The sequence below is a fragment of the Archocentrus centrarchus genome, chromosome 5 (assembly GCF_007364275.1).
Source record: "Archocentrus centrarchus isolate MPI-CPG fArcCen1 chromosome 5, fArcCen1, whole genome shotgun sequence".
Lineage (NCBI taxonomy): Eukaryota > Metazoa > Chordata > Actinopteri > Cichliformes > Cichlidae > Archocentrus > Archocentrus centrarchus.
The window spans coordinates 19,774,745-19,801,546 of record NC_044350.1 but is presented as its reverse complement, the minus strand read 5'-3'; the positions used below and the strand labels follow the sequence as shown (position 1 = coordinate 19,801,546).

Genomic DNA, 26,802 nt, shown 5'->3' with positions numbered 1-26,802 from the left:
CTTCACTAGGATTTAAAAGAATTTGTAATGAAGGCTGGAAGGTTCAGTGCAGTGAGACAGTTTAAAAGAGCTCAGGTCACAACGTTTAACGGTTAACAAAACAGAACACAGGTTGTTCAGCTGAAAGCATCAATTATTCAGTCAAAACTGGTGAAACAGGAATATCGTGACAATGCTTTTTCTCTTGGGTCAAAATATCACTTGGTAGACATGAATTTTTCAGAGCATTTCCCCTGCCACATACATAGCATTCCCCCAAAGAAGTTTTCAGTGTCACTAAGTAACTGCCAGGGCTCGAAATATCTAAACAAAATGTCTACACAAGCAAAGCTGACCTCTCTGTGAGTTCCAGCACTTCCTTAAAGTCAAGTCCTCTAATAGGATCAGTGCATTTTGCATTCTGCTCAATTATTTATTTGTTCTATGCGCACTGTTTATTTTGTCTAAGCTTTGAGTCATCAATTTAAAGTGTAGACAGAGCGAGGATGTTACAGCAATGAGGCAGCAATATTGATGTTAATGAGTTCATGTCCAGCGTATAACAACACAGTAAAAAAAGTTTCCTTCTTCTTCTTGTTTTGGCTGCTCCCTTTAGGTGTGCCACAGTGGATCATCTGCCTCTGTCTCATCCTCAACCCTCTGTATGTTCTCCTTCATTACATTCACAAACCTCCTCTGGAGGCTTCCTCTCTTCCTCCTGCTTGGCAGCTCCATATTTAACTTTGTCCAGTATATCCACTATCCCTCCTATGCACATGTCCAAACCATCTAAGCCTTGTCTCTCTAACTTTGTCTCCAAACCACTCAACCTGAGCTGTCCCTACAATGCACTCATTTTCTTCTAATTCTGTTCCTCCTGTTCACTCCCAATGAAAATCTGAGCACCTTCAGCTCTGCCACCTCCACCTCCTGTGTTTTTGTTAGTACCACATTTTCCAAACCATACACGATAGCAGGTCTCATTACCATCTTGTAAGCCTTCCTTTTCACTCTCGCTGCTATCCCTCTGTCACCAATCACCCCTAACACTCATCTCCACCCACTTCACCCTGCCTGCACTCTGTTTCACCTCTTGTGGACTGTCCATTGCTTTGGATGGTTGATAATAATAATAATGCATTAGACTTATATAGCGCTTTTCAAGATACTCAAAGATGCTTTACAATTTCATGCACTATTCACTCACACCTCAGTCATACTTGGTGGTGGTAACCTACTAATGTAGCCACAGCTGCCCTGGGGCAGTCTGACAGAAGCGTGGCTGCCAATTTGCGCCTACGGCCCCTCCAACCACCACCACACACCAACCACACAACCACATTCACACTTGACCCCAGGTATTTTTCACCTATCTTCACTGCCTCTGCTCCTTGCATTCACTGTTATACGTCTCTCCCTCTTATTCGCACACGTGTTCTGTATTGATTCTACTGACTTTCACTCCTCTTCCCTCCAGAGCATACCTCCACCTCTCCAGGCTCTCTTCCACCTGCTCCCTACTGTCACGACAGATATCAATGTTGTTTGCGAACATCATAGTCCATGGAGGCTCCTGCCTGACCTCACCATATTCCTGTATTTACACCCCCACCTTAGCTGACTTCCTCATGCAATAACAGGTTTTTTTTCTTGACACCTTATCACATGCTTTCTCTAGATCCACAAAAACACAGCACAACTCCTACTGGCATTCTCTGTACTTCTCCACCAACACTGTCAAAGCAAACATCACATCTGTAGTGCTCTTTCTCAGCATGAAGCCATACTGCTGCTCGCTACAATGAGTAAAAAAATAATAAATCTACAAATATTTCTGCTTATTACTTATTTTGAGAGTGAGCCACAGACTGCAGTCTTAACCATCTGAAAACTACTTTTAGTATCATTACTACAGGGTGAACCCTTTTGTAGTGTGTCTCTGTCTTTTGCTCTATAGAATATGAAGCTGACCTCACCTTTATTGGTGCAGGCAATCCATTGTAATGGTGTGACATCATAGTTATGCTGGCCCACAGAAAAGGTAAATACTCGAACCTGATGTGGGTAAATAGAGGAAAATGTCAAATTAATTTTCATGCAGTGATTAAAGTACTACCGCACATCCTGTTCAAACACAGGAGGTAACTGAAAGGTGTCTGTTAAAAATGAGATGATTATGAGAAACTGACTGTTTTGTTGGGCCAGTTGTATTGCATGAAAACATCCTGAGCGCGGTCCTCCCCTCCATCAGTAAACAGCATGATTATTTTATTGCAGTTAGCCCGGGGGACGTTTGTCTTCTGAAAATCACAAAAAAATAAAATAAAATAATACATGCATCAGCCAATACAGTAAAACAGCAAGTAGAACCTTTAATGCTGACATAATACCCAGTCAAACTAAATCAGTATAGACGATTTACATTTAACAGTTGATTGAAGGCAAAGTGAAACCCAGACTTGTAGTCAGTGGTGCCTTTAGCCTGCATCTGCTGCACTGCATCCTTGAAAATCTTTTTGTTACGCACATTAGCCTGGACAAGATGTTTGAAGCAAGGAACCACAGCCTCAGCCTTCTCATTAAACTGAAACACAGGAGGAGACACAGCGTGAACAAAGGTGGAACAACACAGTGATGGGGAAATGATGGCAAACCAGTGTTAGGAGTCAGTAAGTGTAGTATATGCCGACCCTGGCCACATTGACGTAGTCATCATCGGATAAAGTGTCCAGCATTTCCATCACTGATGCTTTGATCAGTTTCAGGGTGAGACCGCTGACACTGCCGCTCCTGAGGAAACATCACAGTTACACATAAATACATACACAGACAAACTTAAAACTTCTTTGTACCCAACCAGGTACCCAACAAAATAATTCATAACGCCGCCACTAAAGTCTTCAGTCGTGCTGCAAAATTTCCCCTGCTGCAGTCATTGATCAGCGCTGATTAAATATATTCAGTGGTTATATAATGGTACTTGTCACTCTTTCAGGTTTAATTTTGTACAGTTTGCATTCAACAAAACACAATTTTCTGCAGTGCCAGTAGAATTTTAATCACAATATCCCAGTAAAAGCGTGGTTAAAGACAATAAATCTCATGAATACTGTATGCAAGAATACATCTGAAGCCCACATTTTTTTTTTTTTTTTTGCCAAGTGTCTGCAGAGTTTCTTAGCTAAGATTTTTAAAAATGCAGCTGTAGCTAAAATGGGTTTTTTGTGCTTTTGGTCATCCTAATGTACATGTGATGAGCAACCAGGTTTAATGCTTATGAAAGGTCATTCATGACCGCTGCTTTCCCACAGTCAGCGCAACAATTTCATTAACCTTCACTGAGTACCAAGAAATTATTTCTTTTCACCACAATAGCAACCATGGGGACGGTACCACAACAACAGACTGCTGTACTTGACCATGAGTTTGAATTCACTCAGTTCTGCCATGGAAATAGAAATGTTTCAGATTAAAGTAATCCTTAAAACACTTTATGAAATATACAAATGTGCGTTCTGTAGAGGCAGATGAGAAGATGAAGCTTCAGCCAGCAGCATGCTAAAAACAAAGTAAAAACAAAACATCTAATTGATAGAAGGAATATGCATTTAAAGCTCAATATTTCACACATCATCCCCTTTCCTCTTTAATCTGCAAAAAAACGAGGTGTAAATACTTGTGTCACGCTGATGAAAATGTTCGAGATCCACACACAGAAAAACAATCAGGCTAGACTTGAAGGAATTTAAATGGGTGTGTTAAATACTAACAAAAAAAATAAAGCGATGCATAGTAATGGCAGAAAAAAACATCTTAAATGAGCAAATAGGACCAATCTAAAAAAAACAAAAAAAAAACAAAAGAGAACACAGGGAGCCAGAAAGAGAAAATAAGGTTAATACAACAGAAGCCTGACAAAGACTGAGGGAACAGACAGACTAAATATACACAAGGAGGAAAGGGAAATAGGTGAACTTAATAAAACACAAAGGATTGCAGAAAAAACGCAGAAACCCACATGAGGATCTAACCTTCAACGTAAAAAAAGGAAAGAGGGACAGAGACCAAACGCACACTGTTAACAGTGAGAGGCAGTCAGGGAGGAATTCAGGAGGGACATAAGAAAAGGAAGAAATTTAGCAAAACAAGAACTGAATATTACAATAAAAATCAAAGGATCACGATTCAAAAACACAAAGGCAGTGAACAAGTAAGGAAAATAACAGAAACCACAGCTACCAGACCGTGACAACTGCAACTGACTGTTGCAGACAATTATGTGCTACACAATTTCTTGGTTGAGAGAAGCGGCTTCCTGGACTTTCTGTAGTTTGCCAGCCAGTCTAACCATTCGTTCATTTCCACTAGTCAGGCTAAACTAAGATAACCAGAAAAAAAAAAGTGAATATTTGTTGGTTAAATGGAACAATTGAGTACAATTACTTACACGTCAACAAGGATGACCATATCTTTGGGTGATGAGGCGCCCTGGATGTACCTGTGGAAAAAAGAAAAGACGATGTAAAACTTCAGCTTGTTCAATCGAATGCATCAAGTTCACATGTAAATTTGTCTTAATCAGAAAAGCATACCAGGGCCTCCTCCTGACATCATACAGGTCAATTTTATCAGGGGCTTTCCAAGGTGTTGCTGCAATAAAATGAGCAGAAAATCACCTCATTCTATTTTCGCAACTTTAACGTCAGGCTTATTCACCCCATATCTGACCGCTGTTAAAACCTACCTGGGTAATAGCGAGTGACTCCTGTCGCGCTCCCAAATGCTTGCCACAGCAGCGACGGATCCTCTCGACTGTTTTCCATGAACACTTTCTCCAACGCTTGCGTCCAGTTCAATTCATTGAGAATGACGGGAGCTAATTAACAGACATTGAAACATTTGAAATACGCACCTTAGGCTTGAGTGAAATCAATTACAAATGTGTCTTTTCAGGTTGGGAACTCTACTTACCTCCTTTATAAATATCAGTGGGAATCTGAACAGCTGTGTAGGAATAGTTGACATTATTTTTGAAGTTTGGGTCATACACAAATTCCAGCTTGATGTGAGAGGGATTTTCCACCTCTCCTTCTCCATCCATGGAATACTACATGAACATGAGAACAAGCACATGATGTTCAAAGTTACACTTTTTTTTCTAGTTTTATTACTGCAGTACTTGAGGCCATTTAGAATACATGGAGTAAATATAAGCAAAATATGTTTTAGAAAAGTTCAGTTTATTTGTCCCTTACTCACATAATCCAGCTCTGCCTTGGAGTCATAGTAAGCCATGTCCAGCTCCTAGTAGAGAACAGATGGAGTTATGAAGAGGCTGCAACTGTGAAACAGTTTGAGGAGTAATCATATGCATGCACTTGTCAAGTCTGTCTCTGGACACCGAGTTCTTCATAAGGGTAGTCACTAAAGATTATGGTGGTTATTCAGAATGTATGTTCATTCCTGATTAAGCCCATCAATACCCCCAAATAGAGATTTATTTATACTACAACCCTGTTTCAAAAAAAGTTGAAATGCAGCACAAGATTTAATATAACACAAAATCACTTTCTAATCACTTAAATCATTTTTTTACCTTTTAATTTTATCCACCATTCATACAGTTTAGAATTATACAAGTGCAGAATGTGGTCCGATCTTCCAGAAATAAACAAGGCATCCCCTGATGGCAGCATATTTCGTTAAAACCAAACAGAATACCAACACTCACTGAGGAGTATACTTATAAATATTCAGTTTGGTGAGGCAAATATGTTTCATCTATAAGCCGTCATCAGCCTACAACATACAAGTGAGTGACCCTTCTCAGTTCTTCTTTATATTTCATTGAAACAGAGCTCCCTATGCATAATCATGATTTGGAGTTGAGCGTATTGCTACTTTGTGTTACATCTAGCATATGCTGCTAAACTTGTATTCATTATTCACTTATAATAGGGCTTTCTCAGATGTGCAAGTCAGTCACTCATTTCCCCACATAACTCCTGTACAAGCATGGATGTTATGTGCGGATAACAAGCTGGAGCACAAGCCCAGCATCCATAATTAAAAAAAAAAATAAAAATAAAAATAATAATAATTTCAAAACCACAGAACTGTTTTCTACATTGTCTGACATTTTAGGACCTTTTTCCATGTGCTTTTTTTCACGCATGGTAGAGTTTCAAACTTGCATTTGAGGATAAATCATCAAGGAACTCCAAGGTACTCGCTTTCCAAATAAAACTTAGAATGCCTTTATTTTAACGGCATGCTCGTGTTTAACCTAAAAAATAAATCAATCAAATAAAAACCTCTAATGTGTTTCAGCACACACAAGCCTTGTTAGTTGTTGTTGTTGTTAGTTAAATGTGGATGCATAGATCATTTTAGCAGCCACTGATATTGAATCATTGTTGAACCATTAAATCACACTACTATAGACCATGAACAGGGCCTAGCAGCACTTTTCTGGCCGAGCACATTTTTTAAGTGCTTGGCCAGAATCTGAAGTGCCACTTAGTGATTTTCTGTTGTCACTGAATGGACTTTAACTAACAACATTACACAGTATTTAAACAGATCAAGGGATGTGGTATGGGGGCTTACTATAGTTCTTCTTAAACAGGTCTATACCTGAATATTTGGTGGCAAACTGATTATATTTGTTTGGCTTAGTCTGGATCAGAGGCAGAGCTACAAGATTTTTATATTTTTTAAATAACATTAATCCCAATATTAAGCCATCTTTAGTGTATAGCAGGGAGAAAATACACTTCTTATATCTTATGAACTTTAAAGATAACAAAGGGACTTTATATACATCTGTATTTAGAAAACCAACAGAAACACTATATTACATGCCGGCAGCTTTCATTCGAAGTAGCTTAGAGAAAATGTCCCTTATGGTCAGTTCAAATGAGCGACAAGATTCTGTAACCAGGAAAACGAGTCTGTTTTCAGGAACATAGATATAGAAACATTACCCTATAGAAGGCGCACACTCGAGCCAAACAGCTGGACAGAAAAACCTTACTACAAAGAAATGTTCCCAAACTAACAAAACATAAATTAGTCTTTGTCACAACATATAGTACAGAGGCAGAGAAAATAAAACAGCAATTGATGTATTATTGAGAATGATGATGTAATGGCCCAAATCTTCTCTAAACCACCATTAATCAGTGTTACGATGCCTCCCACTCTACAGGATAAACTGGTACGCAGCAAAACCAGACTCCAAGCAAAACTTGTTGGATCCTATAAGTTCAATCAGTTTTATTTGAAAAGAGAGTGCCTTGGAGTTCTTTGATGACTTAGCCTATATGCATCCTTTCCAAAGAGCACCTCAAATAGAAGCGATGTAATTCCAGAAAACTCTCCTTCTCAACAACATTTGCATTTGTGGATGAAGTGAAGAGCTGTGTCACAGTAGTTTTCCAAAGTGCTCCTGCAGTGATTTCCACTAAAGAATCATGTCTGTTCTTAATGCAGAGCCCCTGTCACAACTTTAAATAAAGTACTGTCAGCCACCAGTACTATCCCTCAGCCTCCTGGCGGTGGAATCCTTAGGTGGCACAAATCCCCTGGAAGCACTAGAACACAGTAGAATCAGTAGATCTTAATGGGGACTTAGAAATGGCTAAGAAAGAGCCAAGAATAAAATCATTATTTAAACCACTGAGAATACTGTCACTTTGTGTGATTGGCATTATTATGGTAAGAACTAACTCATATGAGATTTTTGTTGATGCATCTATGGCATCAATTTGAAAATCCAAGGTCACATCATTCTCGAGTTACCATATTCACAAAGTTCAAAGTTGGCCATGCGCCACCAATACTCTTTTTAGGCTGAGGATGCTGGCATAAAATTCAAACCAAATTGAACTTCTTAGTCCGTTGGATTGTGCATGTTCTCCATGTACCTGTGTGGGTTCTCCTCACGTACTCTGGTTTTGTCACAGATGGACTGTGTGGCAGGCAGAGTACCTACATGCAGGACTTGGAACACGAGGAGTAAAGCTGAACTCAGCTCTTTATTGATTGGAAAATTAATTAAATACACTCAGGGCTGGACTTAGCCAGAAATACATAGACTGAGTAACTAGGAGGATACTCAGACACACAAAGCACTCAGCATAATATATATATATATATATATTTATGTATATAGTGCTTATGTATATGTGTATAGATTTTTGCTATTTTATTTTATTCTATTCTATTTTAGTTTAGTTATTTGTTCTTACTCATCCTTTTCATTTTTTCTCTGAATTGAGCTGCTGTAATGCACAAATTTCCCCGTCGTGGGATCATTAAAGTTTTATCTTATCTTATCTTATAAACAACAAGGAGGACATGACAAAGGATTGTGAAGGACACAGACAATATATACACATGGGGCAATCAGAGAGTGGAAAGAGCAGAGGAAAACAGGTGAACTGAATCAACTGATGAGACAGGGGAAGCAAAACTGAAAACAAAGCACATGATACAAGGACTGGCAAAATAAAACAAGGAATTAAATACAAATAAACTATAACTAAGAACATGACAGACAAACACAGACTTGACACACAGGGAGGCAGGCACACTGAGGAAAGACCACAAACACTGTAATAGAAAACTCAAAACTGAAACACTAAGGATAAATGAAAAATACAAAACAAACAAAACCAAAAACACTACAATAGATTAAGATTAAATAATAGATAAATAATAGAAACTGAAAGTCCAAAACTGAAAGTGCTGGATCACAGACCCAGGATCATGACAGGTTTCCTCCTACAGTCCAAGGAGCATGACTGTTTGGTGAGCCTAATTTGGCCAGAGGTGTGGGTGTGAGCCTTTGTGGTTCTTTCTCTCTCTGTCGACCCTGTCACAGACTGACAACCTCTCCAGGGTGTAGCTCACCTCTTGCCCACAACAATGACATGACAAAGACACCCCAAGCTGGATGCACGGTTAAGAAAGTGGATGGAGGAAGAATTCTGTTTCCATTCATTTCTATTCAATTCCTCCATCCATAAAATGCTAAATGCACAAAATAAAAGTCAGAGTTATGTTTTATAATTAAATATTTTATCTACAGAGCAGCCAAAAAAGCACAAAAGTCTTCCATTTAAAACTATATAAAAAGAGAAAAGCCGCATTTGTGATGCTGTAACCACCAAATGTTTCCTATTGTTCTGTACTGTTTTCTGCTCAGCGATGTCACATTATGAATCAGTAGACAGGCTGTAAGGCTTGTGTGGAGCATCGCCATCTGTTACTGTCTTTACTTCAGAGTACGCATAACATCTACACTGAGGTGGATATGTTCCTATTTTTGGCCTGTTCTGATTACCAGATTTGCTCTCCAAAGAGCGCCTTAACCTAAATCGAACTTAGCATGACAACTCTATCAGTCTGCTGTTCGTCATTTTGCTGTTAGTAATATAAAGTCTTTAGCACCTCCGAAAACACCGAGCTATCAGTCAGTGCTCTTTTTCAGTCCGTCCAAAGAAATAACACTGCTCATCCACCATGTTAACTTCTCCTGTGAGCTCTCCTTCTTCAGATATTGGTCTGTCAGCAGCAATAGAGGACGTTTCATTCATACGTGACGAAAAAGGAAATGTTTACTATTTACTCAAATCTTCTCTTGAATCTGCTTTATCATCATACCCTCACCTTTATGTATAACAATATGGTTGTTCCCGTCTTTGCTGAGAGACAGATGAGGAGATGTGCATCACTTTTATATCTCTCTGCTAAATATAGAGCTCCACGCAAAGCAGGCTGGGTTGCTTAGCTTTGCATACATACTGGAAACAGGTGGAAACAACACCACCTCTGTCCAGGGAAATAAAAATCAATACAATAGAGGACCTTTGGGGTGTGGTGGAATAGGAAATTCACATCATGGATGTGCAACCAACAAATCTGCAGCATCTGCGTGATGCTATCAAAATCTCTGAGGAATGTTTCTAGCACCTTGTTGAATCTATGCCAGGAAGAATTAAGGCAGTTCTGAAGGCAAAAGGGGGTCCAACTGATATGGATATATGCAAAAAGTGTCTGTTTTTTTGTTTTGCCATCAGTAACAGCTGAAAACTCTAGCCAATGCTGGTTATTAAGTCCCAGCCCAATATTGAAATATATCTAATCAAAATCTAGCTACTTTGCCCAAATCACTTTTCACATAATTAAAAAGAGAGAGGAAGAGAAAACAACAGCCAGCTAAGATGTGGAAATCTATCTGGAAGCTTATGGCATGCTTCAGGAAGTGGTCAACAGTGTCAACTCAGATTGCAGCAGATGGGCTAAAACATGCAGTCGTCTGAAATCACGGGGGGATTCAGTGCCTCTGAGAAGGATGTGAGAAGCCATGTGAGAGGATGAGGTTAACCCCGTCTCATTTTGTCGGGGAAATGAAGCAGACCGAGTGGAAAAGTGGAATGCCAATGTGTGTAGGACTCAAAAGAACCACACGGCTGAGTGCACTCAGTCATCTGTTTCAGCCAGACGAGCACAGCGCAGAGGGATCCACTCAGCTGCCTGGTGTAAATGTTCTTTCTTTCTCAGGTCATCCCCTTTAGACACACAGCGTTCAGGAATATACCCCTGAATTATTTTATTTAGTGGTTAAACATGAAATAAAGATGAATATGTATAGTTTTCAATATTTGAGGAAATGTGTTGAAATGTATTTGTCAAAATGGAAACAAGAAGGGTCTTGATAAATTAATATTAGTCTAATATTGTGTTTTGTTTCTCCCTTTTTTAATATATTTTTTAAGTACCTCAAAGACTTTCTATTTTCAATTACTGTAGAATTACTCAAGTTCAAATACATGATACAAAAAAAAAGACTAAAACTATGTTAAAAACCCTCCAAGGCTTGATAACTAATAAAATATTCAAAAATAAATTTGTTAACGGAAAGTGAAAGAAATGGAGCTGAATTTAGTACATCACAAATGCACAACAGAGTATGATGAGACTGAGATTTACCTTGATTTCATCCTGCCATAAATGCTCCCGCTGGAGTCGCTCTGCTTCACTGGCTAACCTCTGTGTGTTGCAAACAGAGACAGAGTCACATCAGAGGAGCAATTATGACGACATGCCCGACACGCTCTCTAATCTAATGTTGGGGCTTTAAAAAAAAAAAAAAATCATATGTTGGATCCCTATTAAACAAACTTAACCAGAGTTAACCAGACTTGGGTTAAGTGGTATTTGTAAATATTACTGTGGTCCTGCATTTTGTGGAACAAGGGAACTGTACAGGTAGTTTAACACAAGTTCTCAGTCAAACCTTTGTGTCTTTGTCTGTTATTTCTATATAGTAATATATACATGAAGTGAATTTTATTTATTATTCATTCATTGTGTTAACACACACCTGAATGCTCCAGATCAGAAAACTGACAAAACATCTACTTTTATAGCGGTGTTCACACTTGATGGTGATCACTTAATCAAGTGGATTTGATCAGCAGTACTTTGCTGCTACCGACCTGCTTAAGGGTGTATTTAGTTTTTTTTAACACTTCTGCATTTTTGTCTTAGTTTTTGTGAAATAAAAGATGACATGTGTAATATGTCCTTTGCTGTTGTTCATCTGAGGTTGTATTTATTTAATTTTAGACAATAGTAAGGACCAGATTATGTCCCGATATGTAAAACCTTAGAATTGAAAGATGGCGCATACTCTTTTTCGCATGACCATAAATGCAATATTATATTATTAATGCATGTGAGGTAAATTTAATTGAAACCTTACATATCAAATTACAGAGAAGGTAGAACTTGCTAAAACAGTCAAATTGTCCTGAGAGATACCACTTTACTTGCAAAAAAGCAACATTTAAAACCACAAGACAAAAAGGAAACCTTTACTTACATCAAGTGCTTTGCGCTTTTTAGCCAAGAGCTTCTCTATATCTGAGGCCACCTTTTCAACAATCTTCCGAGGCTGATTCTTCACCAGACTAAACCGACGCCTTTCTTCGTTGTATATCTGTAAAGTTTTAATGGACAACAACGGTTAAGAACATGGGAGCAATAGGAGCTCAACAGTCTATATGGACTGCAAAGCACATTTCTACTGACTATTCTAGAGACAAGTTGTGATCTGTGATATACTGCCTAAATCAGTCTTTCTGTGGCCATACAAAACAAAAAAGGGACACTGAAAAGTTTAGTACTCAGGATTCAGACAGAGCCGCATGATTCAAAGCTTGTGAATTTGCAAAAGCACATCCATTTAGTGACAACACAGAGTTGTGTTTGTGTGTACAGTTCAATTCTAAATACATCTCATTTCATGCACAGGACTTTGGGAACACTTCATCCTGAAGCACCCAGAGTAACTTTAACGGCAATGATAACATGTTATTAAAAAAAAAAAACATATCACAAGTACTTTCTATTAGGGTCCATTTATGCTTAAATGAAAAAAGAATATTTGTATCACACAGCTGACTTTATCTCACAGTTCAATTCAAATTAGATGTGTGTTATACACATGGGTCTTAAGCTTTCTACAGACTGAAAGAATCACATTCACCCAAATGATGCTCTTAATGCTCTTCCCCACAGGCTCTTGAATGTGAATTAGATCACACAGAGAAAGATGCCACAGTTAAATTCAGAGCACCTGCAGTATGTCCTCACTACATCCACACAAAATATTCTTTGAGATTTCTTACACTGCAGAAGTTTACGGGTCACTGGGAGACATCTAGGAATCACACTGGACCGAAAGTGGGTGGAGCTGCAGGGAGTAAACCTCTGTAATGTTTTCATTTAAGAGATATGTTTTCCTCAGTTTTGTCTGGGATTCATTTCTGCTTTGAATCTGAAAACATTCACTGAATAAACTGTCACCATAGAAGCCAATGAAGAGGTGGAAAAAACACAGGTAAATATCTCTCAGTACTTCATCTGGAACATTAATAAGAAAAAAAAAAATTTCTGAAAGAAAAAGTATGCACCAATTTATTATACTGTTTCCTTCCGTCACTCTTCTCAACACAGAATAAAAAGAATGTCACGTGGCATATACATGGTTCCCTGCTTCATCCACCGAGCCATTGTTATTATTTTATTATAAATTTCATATCTTGTGTGCCAACATTGTGTTCAACTGTGCATTATTGCACACAGAAAGCACACAAAGTGGGAGATCCTTGTTGTCATCCAATAAACAAGGTGGTAAGTTATTAACAGCCTCTCATTGTATACTTACTGTCTTTTAGATTTGAGGTCGTCACACTCATCTATTCCATATGCAAAGATGTCTTAGGAAAAAATTAAGATAAGCCAGGAAGGAAAGTACTGATCTGGATGAATCCATTTGGCAAACAAGCATACAGACTTTAGGAGGGCTTTCTCCCTAAAATTAGACTTCCTGAAATCAACTTTAAGATGTCCCAAATGTTGAGAACTGACCAGATGCTTTACTGGCCCGTGCTGCACAGATGGGAACATGCAGTAATGAACAGGGTGTTTCTGTGAACTGTGCCGTCTGTGAAGAACTAAGTCTTGAGTAGAATCAATCAAAGAGCACCACTGAGGATAGATGCGATGTAGATAAAACAGTAATAACCATGCATTCAAACTGAAATAGCTCTCACTCTTAGATGATATCCTGTGAAAGCTTGACTTCCACAGTTACAAGAGGACGCTCACTTTGGTTATGTACCATGACATTAACATGAGAGACAATTCTCAACAACTATATTTAAAATAAATAAATAAAAAGCTACACACATCTCTATTTTCCTGCCCCACAATTCCAGCAGTGCTGCAGACTTTTAACCTTATTACTTTAGATGACTTCTACAAGGGGTCTTGGCCTGACCATTACAGATAACATGTTGGTTTTCAAACTTATTTGTGTTCTTTACTATTTATGCCAGCAGCAAGAACTAGAAACTTGAAGGCAAGTAAGAATTCATCACAGAGGCCAATGTTGTAAATTGTCTGTGGGAATTTTGAGTTTTGTTATTTTGAAGTTTATTTTCCCTGTTCTTGAATCCTAGTTTTTGACTGAGGCTAAGTTTTGATTCCTGTTAGTTCCCACGTTATATTCAAATTCTAGTTCAGTAATTATGGAGTTTATTAGTGGAGTTTAGTTCCTTGAATTTTCCTTGTATTTTGGTGTATCATTCCCATTCGTAGCCTCCTCAACGTTTCTTGTTCAGTGATTTTCCTTCTCTGTCTTTAGTTTAGCTCCAGTTTCACTTTGTTAGTTATTGTCTCTCACGTCTTGTTTTGAGTTTTACTTGCTGTCCTGATTTGTTTCAGCTGTGCCCCATGCCCCACCTGTTTCTAATTTCCCCCCTGTGTCCTTATGTTTTTTTTTTCTTCACTATCACATCATACATTTAATGCCGTTCATTCCTGATCTGGTATTCCCTAAGCTCCATGGTCACCTGTTCCTAGTGTTTTTGAAATTTTTGGATTTCATTTGTGGTTTTTGCATGCATTTAATCAGCCATTAAAGCTCGACTTTCTTTTTTTTTTTTTTTTTTTTTTTTTTTTTTATTACTGACACTTTCATGCCTCCTGCAACCTGCCTTTTGTGTCCTCAAATTACTACAATACACACAGCTAACTGTGACAGCTGTAGTTATCTACAAATGTATATTCCAGGCTTAGGAATTGAAAATGATGCTTCATTTGAATTGCAGTTGTTTCTTCAGCAAGAGGAGATTGCACAGAGCTTCCTAAGCTAAGGAGAACAATTTCTTTAACAGATCAGGAGTGTTTCTGTAGCATGGCGGGATTACTGAGGATTGAATGAACAAGTGAGTTTCACATCAAGGCATTACTGCAGGCTGACCATCTGCTATGGTGTGACACAAACAGAGAGGACACGTGCCGCTGCTCTCTGCTGAGGGAACGCCCCCACACATCTCCTCAGAGCAGGGATCTCTTGCCCCCTACAGATGAGCTTTGGTCTTGTTCTTTGGCATTTGCCTTTTGAGGGACAACCCCTCCCAGCCACCTGTTACACTAAAGATTTGAAATAATGTTGAAATTATACAGGACACAAAAAAATAAGTGAGAAAAGAATGACAGTCTACCAGATCACTGTGAACAATTAGGCAAAAAAAAAAGAAAGAAAGAAAATTCAGTGCAATGACAGTGAATTTCTCTAACAGCAGATATTCTAAATATTTTTTTATCTTAATAAATCCCATAAAAACAGCAAATTCATCAACAAACTGAGCTACACTGCTCCAGTAAGATGTTCATTTATTTTAAATATAAAATAGTTATCAAAACCTCACTATTACTTCTGCATGAGTGACGCTCATTGAAACCTTTGATGTTCAACCTTCAGTTGGAACCAGTAGAGTTGGAGTCTGAGGGCCAGATCCAAGTTCACTGGATCTGGACAATATTGCTTTTTTAATATATATAAGAGTTTTTTAACAGGCCAAATAATATTTTCTGAATACAACATATTGTTTATTATTTTAAGTTAGAACCATTTCATATGGAATATACTGAATCAGAATGAAGAGAGCCAGGAACCAGATTACTCTAATGTATGTAACATAAAAATGAATGAATGACTGTGCAGTCACTTCCAATTTAGAGCTTGATGAAAAATACCCTTTATGTACACAAAAATGAACCATTTCAATATTAACATGAAAGGCCTGAATTAGTATTCAGGCCTGTAGGTGTTATTAAGCTCATGACTTCATGAAGCTCAATTCAGATACTCTAAATCTAACTACTGTAGGTGTGTGTTGAGGCGTCTCATTCACTTAATAGGATTCATACAGTGTGTGCAAAATTGATAATTATTGCAAACACAGTGTAATACACAAAGTGCGAGGAAAAATTATGCATCTAAAACATCTAAAAACAGAGTATACTCTATACTAAAATAACTTCTAAAGAGAAAAACTGTTAGAGAAAGATTTATGGCGGTCCTGAGAGAACAAAATCTTTTTTGTTGCTGGCTCTGCAGGGATCCCAGAAAACTACCAAACAAGGAAACAAAGTGGTTTCAGTGAGGAAGACTGACTGTGTTCTTCTTTTTATGCACCTATTTAGCTTCAGCTCTTCAACTTAATGGATTTATAGTCAATTTGCACACTGACCTCTCTGCTCGGTGCATTTCTTATTGAGTATATCCAACACTGTGTTGAGTAAGGCAAACACACACTCACCCCTTTCAGCTGCTGAGCTCCAGTGATGTGCTGAAAGACTCTGTCAATCTCCTGCTCGATACGCCTGGCCCAGTGCATCATCCTGTGGATAAACACCAGAGGCTGACTGTCACACAACACAAAACAAATGAAAAAGATAGCTGTATCTGTTTCACAGAAACAATCAGCGAAGATGTAACAAGATTAGCAGTTAACTGCATGTGGATTACCACACGTTTTATGCCAAGAGGCTTCATTTAGCAAAAATTAAAACAGACAAAAAGACAACTGTATTCTTTTTTGGCTCGTTGACAAATATAGTTTCAAGATGTACTAACTGAATGCACAAAAAAATATCCACCCACACTGCAAGAAACTATAATAAGGTACCAATGGCTTCCAATGCAGCAGAGTGAGCAGAAAAACATGATCAATGGTAAGTCTTTTTTTTTTAACTCATCAGTATAATTGTCTTTTCTTGTTTGTTTGTTTTTTTTTAATTAAAAAAAAAAATCAGTGTGTGTAAATATCTCTTAAACACTACAGTTAGAGCCACCATCTATTGATGACATTGGGTTTTTGTAAAGTGCTCTTCAAACTCAGCAAATAAGAATAAAGAACGATAAACAAAAAAAAAATCCACTGAGTCGTGGGATTTGTAACAACAGCAGGACAACAGGGAGAAGTACAGAGTGGCTCTACAGCTGAGTAATTCAATGTCTACATGTTACAACTTAAATCTAGTCTTACTGATTGCTCAAAGTCCTTTATCCTACAAGCTACATTCACCCATTCAGTATCTTGTCCAGGAACATTTGAACATGCAGACTGGTTAATCTAAGTCAATCCCCAATAACTCTAACTCAGCTGTCTCATATATACTGTGTATTATTAAAATGCTTAACATAACTCTGTATTACTTTAACTCTTGTTCCCAGAACAACGTAAATCTACAAATTTTATTCAATTTGGGTTCAAATAAGCACACGCAACCTGTGGGTTTTTTTTTTAGGCTTGATAGAAGGGGCACCCGTTCAAGGTCAAGCTACTGTTTTTGCTACTGTGAAAGAAATATTCACACAGTTTTTAACAAACAAACAAACAAACAAACAAAAAAACAATATGAATTCATGGGAAAACAAAAGCAAAATTCATTATTTTCCATTGGATCAAAGAACAGAGAACTATACTCAGTCCAATGTATCCAGTAGAGAGACTATTTGTCAGACTTAAACAGGCACTACTGGGAGAACTCAGGAGATCACATCTGATATGTATCCATTGTACCTTGTACATGAGACAGGACAATATTTCATTAAAGTAAAACACAAATCAGTCAAAACTGGAAACCTGGGGGACAGTGTGGGGTAAAGTGTGGATTGATTATCAAGCTTGACTTTCTTGAATGTGACCTTGAAAGAACATGTCACACAGGAAAAAAAAAAACAATTTAAGTACTCTGTACATAAAACAAAACCTTTGCCACTTTTCATCCTGCTAATTTGGTTGATTTTGATCTTCTGCATATGCAAGTGGCAGTCTCAAATCTCTAGCCATTCTCACACATGTACTGCAGCCCTGAAAATGAATTCTGAATGCAGATATCCGGCACAGTAAGATCAGACATTGAAAGGCGTTCAAACGGCCTGCTCCCTAGTACAAAGACGATGTGATGCAATCGCACTCGTGAGAATAAGACAGGTAAACAGGCAAACGAATGGTCGTCATGTAAGCCCCCTCCCCTAAACCAAATGAAGCGTTTACAGGAGCAAGAACATGTCTGAATTGGGCCGCTTCCTTTCGAGTGTTTCGTTAAGTAAGAAAGGGCAACATCAAACAAAATCTCAGCTCAAGACCTCTGCACCTCCCTGTGGAGTTTTCCTTGTTGACTAGCACTGCCCATAAAGACAACCTCTTTAAAAAATAAAAATTGATGCTGTAAGGTAGAAGTATAGCAGCTATGTTGAAAACATTACAATGTGTTCTTTAGGGGAAAATGCACTTGTTTAACAATAATATATTACTTCTATGTCAGTCAAACCACCACAAAAAGCGTAATTTTAGCTATGGTGCTATAGTGCTTCACAGCACATCACAGCTAAAATTATTTGGTTGGAGTCAAATAGTCTTTTGTGTTTGAAAAGTCTCCTAACTGAGTGAACTGACATATCCAAGTGGCAGTCTTTTCTCTAAATGCTAAGGAAAGGTGCTTCATTTCCTTCCTCATCTCCTTTAGCATTTAGGGTGCACTGAACTATACAATATGAAAGGAAAGGGAAGAATGCCTTTCCACAATTCTTTGCAGCAGTAACATTCAAAGCCTAACACACTAAATAATTCATAAGCTGTTTTCATACAATCATACTAAATGAGATTCATGTAGATAAATAGGAGCAGACAGAAGGGCAAGCTTTAGGAAACCTTCTGAATAGCACACTCATGAGACTGAAAACATATACTCAGTGGTCACTTTATTAGGTACATCTTTTCAACCTCCCATTAAAACAGTATCTAATCAGCGAATCACAACCCATTGCATTTAGGCATGTAGACATGGTCAAGATGCTCTGATGAAGTTCAACCTGAGCATCAGAATGGAGAAGAAAAGTGATTTAAGAGACTTTGGTTTCTTGGTGCCAGACAGGCTGGTATGAGCATTTATGAAACTGCAGATCTGCTTGGATTTTCCTGCACAACCATCTCCAGGGTTTACAGAGAATGGTCAAAAAAAGAGAAAATATCCAGTGAGCGCCAGTTCTTTAGGCAAAAAAAAAAATGCCCTGTTAATATCAGAGGTCAGAGGAGAATGGCCAGACTACTCGGAGCTGATAGGAAGGCAACAGTACCTCAAATAACCACTTGTTACAACCAAGGCACACAGACAAGCATCTCTAAATGTACAACCTTGTTGAACCTTGATGCATAAAACCACATCGGGTGCCACTCCTGTCAGCTAAGAACAAGAAGCTGAGTAAGCTTACCAAAACTGGACAGTAGAAGATTAGGGAGAAAAATGTTGTCTGGTCTGATGAGTATCAAGTTCTGCTGCAGCATTCAGATAGTAGGGTCAGAATTTGGCATTGACAACATGAAAGCATGGATCCATCCTGCCTTGTATCAATGGTTCAGGCTGGTAGTGATGTAATGGCGTGGGTATATTTTGTGTATTTTAGTACCAACTGAACATTATTTAAGTGCAACAGCCTGCCTGAGTATTGTAGCTGACCATGTCCCTCCCTTTAGAACCACAGTGTACTCATCTTCTGATAACTGCTTACAGCAGGATAACACACCATGTCACAAAGCTCAGAACTGGTTTCTTGAACATGACAGTGAGTTCACTGTACTCAAGGGGACTCCACAATCACTGGATCTCAATCCAACAAAGCACCTTTGGGATGTGGTGAAACAAGAGATTCACATCATGGATGTGCAGCTGCCAAAGCTGCAGCAACTGTGTGATGCTATCATGTCAGTATGGATGTCTATGACGTGAGGAATGTTTCCAGCACCTTGTTGAATCTGTGCCATGAAGAATTAAGGCAGCTCTGAAGGCAAAAGTGGGGTTCAACCCAGTACTATGGTGAGTGTATATTCATTTTTTTATTTCATATTCAGTCTGTGTAATAATAGATTACATATTTCATACTTTTTTTACTGTGTTGTCCACATTTATATAACCTGCATTAAACCTAAATATCGAACATGCACTTTTTGTAGTCCACCTTCAGAACACCGAATTCTCCTTATGACCTCTCATGATGTTTTCCATCAAGGTGAAGAAAAAAAAAAAGTTGTAAGATAAGTTGTATTTTATTATTATTATTATTATTATTATTATTATTATTAGACTTTTGATTGTTTTTTTTTTCCTACAAATGAAAAATAGAAATACAGAATGAAGATGAATGAGACTGAGGAGAAAAACACTCCCAGAACCAGACCTATTAAATTGTACTTCATTAGTGGGTATGTGTTCTGAATACTTTTAGTATAACTAAATACATTCCCCGAATGTATTTGAACTAAATATACAGCCTTCACCCAACTAGTCATTTAAATAAGAATTTTTCATTTAAAATCAATATTGTGAATATAGCACAGTGTGTCCTCTTCCATTCTAAATAATAAATGCTGTCCCATAATCACATCACAAGCTGCAATTTCAAAGCAACACACAATCCTACACAACCTATCAGAACAAAGAAGGATCCTGCAGTTTAAGAATCACTGACCTTCAAAATCAGTATGTCAATTTTATTTTGTTGTGTGGGCACCCATTAATATTTAAAATGTAAATATTTGCTTTAAAAGACTATACACTACAGTATATAATATTAAACACACTATTTATGTCACGGACTTCCCAGTATGCCCTGAAAAAAAGAGACTGAGGATGGATACATCCAATATATACATGATTCAACTGGTTTAACCTTCAGGTAATCCTGCAGTTCACTTCAGCTGGATTTAAGAAAAGTTTCTAGAGATAAATGTTAATTTGAGTTTCTACCTAAATCAGTCAAACCAGGAAATCAATTAATCAGACCTGTAAGTGCCCAGAGAGTCGATTCATTATCAGTCAGACAGCTCCCAGCAGAGTTACAAGACAACAGCACAGATTAAAGTCTTGTCGTGCTTGTTTCTGCCGTCAGACAAGCCACAAATCTTCACTCAGCTGCCCGACTCCACAGAAAGACAGCTTTTTGGATGCTGCAAGGAATTCTTTTTCTCTCTTTTATCTAGCTGAGCTGAAACCGAGGACAGGCAGACCTGATGAAGATCAGACGGCTCTTAATACAGTGCGAGACTTTTCACATTCTTCTATTTGAAGTGAAAATATACTTCTGAGTTTCTGGGAAGTGTCCAGCTACAAGAACAGTGTATAAAAAAATAAGATATAACCTTTTTTTTTTTGTACTCCAGCAACATCAAGAGTATCACTCTAAAGGCCCATTTAAGATTATTATAAGATTGAATGCCTGACATGTCTTCACACAGAACTATTTGAAAGTGAATTTCTTTTTAGCTTGAGGCATTCGAGGCAGTGGCAGAAATAAGTGAGGAGTGCTCTGGAAAAGAGAAACAGGAGAATGCACGGATTCTTTTTCCCTTCTCTGCACTGACATTAAAAAGAAAGAGCTGCAATCAGAAAAAGATCTAATGTTTTGATGAAAGCCATTAAAATGCACTCCATGTTAAAATGCACTCCAAGTGTTATCGGGGTTGCAGCTGCCTTTAAAAATCAAGATTACATTAATTTGATTAACTGAAAATATTTAACATATTATTAAAATACAGATTTTTTTTTTAAAGACTTACTTTTGTCACTCAGTTATTTTCTCATCAGTCTGGAAAACCATCAATTTGTCTGCTGGCTAAGCCTCGGGGGGCAATTTTAGAGAAAAGCCACTAAAAGCTAAATCAATGTTGTAGCTGATGGTTTCAAATGGCTGCAAATCCTTGTTTATGTGCATGTAAGCAAAGCCTGCTCACATGTGCTTGCTCAGTAGCACTTAGACTACAAATGGATAGTTTTATCTGTTACAGAGATTACGTGCTCACCCATTTAAATTTGTAAAAGGCGCAAAATCCAACGACACGAAGAGCAAAGTAGATTCAGATCCTGTTCCCTTTAAACGTCACCTATAAACTGGGCAAATACATGTCACATGGTGCAAAACAAAATCTTGTTCACAAGCCACATCACACTGAGCAACACCAAAGCTGAAGCACGTCAGATGCTATGAATGCTTCATTAACTCATGTCATCCATCTGCATCCCATATGCTTTGACATTTGCTAAAAAAAAAAAAAAAATGTGTGGGCTTAATCTTCATCGATTAAAAGAAACTGAATCTGAGTTATGAATATGCGCCCTAAACCTGGGTAAAACAAGTCAATGTTTCCTCTCACTTTCTACTGAAAATACTGCAAAGTGTTTTATTTATTTACTTTACACAAAAACAGTGCACACCTTGTTGTGCTGGCCAGTCTTTTGTGTGTTGTTATAAAAGAATATTCAAATTTGCTGCTTTGCAGATCTGGTTTATTGCAGCTGTGAGAATACTGTCCCGAGTTTCTGGCACATCAGAATAGCTGCTGCTGGCTGCAAAAATTAAGGTTTGCTCATGCCATGAGCTGTGACTACCATTTTGGAATGGCAATCGTACATTTCTACACAGTTTTCTCATAACTAGCTGAAGACAGCACAGTAAGGAGGGCTATAAGGCAATCATATAAGGGACTCGTGCCTATTGGCCTCACAAGCTGACTGAAACTTCTTTTTCCTCCATCCAGGGAACCTTCATTATTAAAATGTCACTTTTATGCCTTGTTGAAATACGCCAAATAGCTTACTGAAGCTAGGATGGAAGATACTGAGCGTACTTCATCACAATTTTAGTTAAGATGCCCTCAAAAAGTTGTCTAAATTAGGTTTGTTACGTGACTCTAGCCCACAGAACTGCAGAGCAGCTTCGACCGTGTGAATCCGTGCTGCTGAAACACAATCTAAAGTTTTTTTGACTGTGTGCTCCATTTCCTCTTAAGCCCTTTGGGACATCAGAAAACTCGGTACAGGGGGCCACACAGCAAAGCACTCTTGTGCCTCTACTCTGTTACCAGCTATAGTTGCACAGCCCTGTGAGGAAAGAGAAGCACTATACGATGTGACCCATATTCACTTACGGCAGAGAGAGCAAGAGGTTGAGAGGAACAGCTGAGCCATAGGTGAAGTATAAGAAGCAGATTGAAAAGGCATAAAGGATCTATCAATCAATCTATCTGCACAGTAAAAACTGCTACATTGGATTGGGTTACTGAAAGAAATCCATGATGGTTAATAAATCAGTGATAACATGTTTTCAATGCTTAACTATCTTCATGTAGTGCTGAATCAAAAATCATTAAATGTCTTTTCTGAAACAAAATGTCAATACTAGTGTAAGGATTTGCTGCTCCACTTTGTTTTATACCTTTGTTAACTTAAAGCATTAAATTGTTACATTTTCTAGCTTTCAAATTTTACTCTCATGCCTCCATTTGGACACCCCACCTCTGCCCTTGTGACAAATATAATTATCTAGACAAAATCAAGCACAGCTGATGTCACTGTCAGGCCACATGAGCTGGTGGCTCAGTCAATGCCCTTCTTCACATCACATTGACAAATCTCACACAGTGCATGCCGTTTAGGCTGCTTTTAGCCTAAACACGGTTGCTGAGAATCTGCAAGCCACTTTGCAACCCACCTCCTTTCATTCTGCATATTAGACAATCGCTATTTTATCCATGGATACTGATGCCTGCTCAGTTCTGTTTGTCTTGCTGCTCCTCAAAGCCACACCTCCAAATAAAACCCTTCTTTTGACAACAGCACCTGACTTTGTTAAGATATGAGCTGTTTCCTTTCATGTCTGTTCATGTGGTGTGCGAGCAAAAGCACAAAGGCACTCGAGACACAGAAATCTACTGCTGCACCAGCAGTGGCCTTGAGAGCAAGATCAGCTCTGTTGAATAGTGGATTTAACTAAGATAAGGTGACTAAGATAAGACTTCCTCTCTTCCCTGTTACAACTCCACATGTGTTGCATTTTACACATAATTTTGCAGTGCTAGGGGGAAAAAAAAGTATTTATTCTAGTAAAAGTCCTTAAAAATACATAAATATTGGCAGCAAAACAAAATTAAAAGTACTCATGCAAAACGGCCCTATTTAAAGAGTCATATGTGCCACATTAGAACTGACACAAGATCATAATAATATCCAATAATATGGTCATTTTTTTAAAGGTGACAAAACATAAGTCTTTCATTTCTATCGCTGCATGTATCAGTTAACACCTTGATGTCAAACAATATAAGAATCAAATTTCTGCTTCAAGGTATTAGCATAATTTTGTTATGGTCAGAGTAATGCAGCAAAAAGTGCAACCTTTGTCTCTTGAAGGCAAAGCAGCAGATAACAGAAACTGAAATTTGAAAGCTCCAGCTGGACACTTCATACTTTTACAGGTAATGACCTCCCTTTACAATAGGAGAACAACTGGATCAATAGGTTAATATAAAAGAAAATAATTTACTACCTGCCACCCTAAAACTAGGATTTTACCCTCATATTAAATATGTTTTTTGGATTGGCTAGATGGAAAAACATGAGGAAAGCAGACTGTGTATAAGAAAACATGCCAGTGAATGTAATCAAGGCAGAAAACACATGTCCTTCACAATGGCCTCACTATGGCAGATTATTACTACAAAAACACATCTATCTATCTATCTATCTATCTATCTATCTATCTATCTATCTATCTATCTATCTATCTATCTATCTATCTATCTATCTATCTATCTATCTATCTATCTATCTATCAGCAGGGACAGGCAGTGTGAAAGGGTGGAAGGGGAAAGAGCAAAGTGAGAGAGCGAAAAGTGGTATAAATCCTCACTGCTGCAGTATTAATTCTTAATTGGAATGAGATGGTGTTCTATGGCGTTGCAGTACTGCTTCATTTAGCTTAACCGAACCGACCCAGGGCACAGGACTATGGAGCTGTTTCAGAGCACTCAGCAGAAAAAAGCAGCAGAAAGGAGGAGGAGGAGGAGGAGAAAGCAGCAGCTTGAAATAACCCAATTCATCATAAAACACACACATATGCACACGCCCACACTTCACCAGTTTACAGAATAGACCCCTCTTTTCTAATTGGTAAATACACCTCATATCTCCAGTTGTGATTGGCCAGAAATTCTTCAGCATGTGCCCTGGAGATGAGTGGACCATCTGGCCTATTCCTCCCTCCGGAGCAGCCCGATCGCTGAGCCTGGAGTTGGGCCCAGATAGTCTCGATTTAAGTGCCAGCTGTACTTAACAGTAACGGGTTAAAGGTTAGGATTGAAGAACTAAGCAGGAGACTGATTGAAAAAAAACAAGAAAAATGTTACTTCGAATGCAGCCTTCAGCAGGAAGGCACAATGAAACCACACCTTTCTTCTTCTGTGCCAAATAGTAGGCACAGTACTAGTAGGCTACTACTGAACTTGAAGTACTTCTGTTACAGTGTGGTTTACTCAAGAAGCTGTAGGAAATGAGTGTTTCATGATTTTTTTTTTTTTTTTTTCAAGCCATTATGGAAAGATCTAGCACTGACTGGAGCACAAGAAAAGCAGTGGAAACAAGGAAAAGAGCCTTAGCAGTTTTATGACTGCACAGACTTAATGTTGCATGTCAAATAGAAATGCTCCAAATGTCTCAACTAATTAAAGCCACAGTCTACATCTTTTAAACTTCACTACACATCCTTGCCTTTTTGTGATTTTTTTTTTTTAAACAGGTCTCTGAGAGACTCAAACTGAATATTCACAGTCATCTATTAGGTAAAGCCTACAGATCTTCTGTGTGCAGAACATCAGATGAAGGCTCTAACTCATCATATGGTAATAGGGAGGATTAATCATTTGCCAGATGCTCCTAATTTTGTCTAACTTGATGTATAAACACTTACAGTTTGGGGTCTTAGGCTTGGGAGAAAACGCTGAAATATGACTGCTCATATATCCCCGCAAATATACCTCATGTATGCCCAGTCATAGCGTGGACTGCACCTTCCAGATCTTTAAATAACCTGCCTTTACATTGATGTAATAGCCAACCCTGTCAAATTACATAACAGCAGAAGATAAAACATGCAAGGTAACTGAAGTATCTCTTGATAGCAAAACAGAGTGGTCAAGCCCAAAGTTGTCTCCCATCGGAGCCCGGCTGTGTTTTCACTGAGGGTTACTTACGTGTATTGCTGGGGGAAGAGACCCTGCGCTCCAGGCCACGATGCGCTGAAAATGAAGATAATCTGGATAGATAGCAAGCAGACGATGCTGCAAGACCTTTCGCCTATCGCCATTTTCCATTAAAAAATTCTCGTCACGGGCTCTCGGTGCGTGAATGAAGCGCTCCGGACTATCTCCGGGGCATATAGCAAGCAATGTGTGAACGTCCGGCTCAGTTTCCCGACGACTTCATATCGGTTTCTCTCGTCAAGTGGACGCGGAGGAGGCAGGCATTGGCCGTGAAGGCATCGCGGACGGTGGGAGATGCACTAATGCAGCTGCCAAGACACTGCAGAGTCTCCCCTCCTGCTCCCACACACATACACACCACCACCAACACCAACACCACAATCACACACAGGCCGGCGCGTCCGCGACGACTCTCTCTCTCTCTCTCTCTCTCTCTCTCATCAGCAGCCCGTGGATCCGTGCGCGCTCCCGCTCACCAGGCAACAGAGAAGCAGAAGAAGAATCTAGTTTGGCTTTATTTATCCCTGCGGAGCCACGTGGGATTTGTCATCCCCATAAATTTAGTTTTTCTATTTGCAGGGAGATGCAACACTTCAGGTATTAAAGGGTCCCTGAGTGTAATAAAATCAAGACGTTTCTAACTACCGTTTCACTCCCCTGGGGGCGTTGGGGCTGAGTTTACCAACTGGGCCTCGGGCCCCAGGGGACCCATCTACGGTCACGCATGACTAGATACAAATGTTACGTTTGATCATTCAATTAATTTCTATTTACTTATGATTTGACCATAAAATATATATTATCAACTTCAATGAATTTTTAAATATTAAAATAGTGCTGCGTAACTTGTCGATCTGTGACC

At 38.6% G+C, this 26,802-nt stretch overlaps 1 protein-coding gene across 1 annotated transcript in view; it reads right to left on the bottom strand.

Moving 5' to 3' along the window:
* Positions 1-26,267, bottom strand: part of cacna2d2b (calcium channel, voltage-dependent, alpha 2/delta subunit 2b) — a 42,595-nt gene extending 16,328 nt beyond the window's left edge. The window contains exons 1-13 of the mRNA XM_030729168.1: positions 25,932-26,267; positions 16,164-16,245; positions 11,873-11,989; positions 10,978-11,037; positions 5,239-5,283; positions 4,951-5,086; positions 4,724-4,855; positions 4,572-4,629; positions 4,427-4,477; positions 2,670-2,769; positions 2,402-2,563; positions 2,169-2,279; positions 1,956-2,034 (exon numbers count right to left, since the gene is read on the bottom strand). Of these exons, the coding sequence (XP_030585028.1) occupies positions 1,956-2,034; positions 2,169-2,279; positions 2,402-2,563; positions 2,670-2,769; positions 4,427-4,477; positions 4,572-4,629; positions 4,724-4,855; positions 4,951-5,086; positions 5,239-5,283; positions 10,978-11,037; positions 11,873-11,989; positions 16,164-16,245; positions 25,932-26,044 (1,246 nt within the window). The 5' untranslated portion in view covers positions 26,045-26,267. The remainder of the gene's footprint in view (positions 1-1,955; positions 2,035-2,168; positions 2,280-2,401; positions 2,564-2,669; positions 2,770-4,426; positions 4,478-4,571; positions 4,630-4,723; positions 4,856-4,950; positions 5,087-5,238; positions 5,284-10,977; positions 11,038-11,872; positions 11,990-16,163; positions 16,246-25,931) is intronic.
* Between the last annotated feature and the right edge of the window lie 535 nt (positions 26,268-26,802).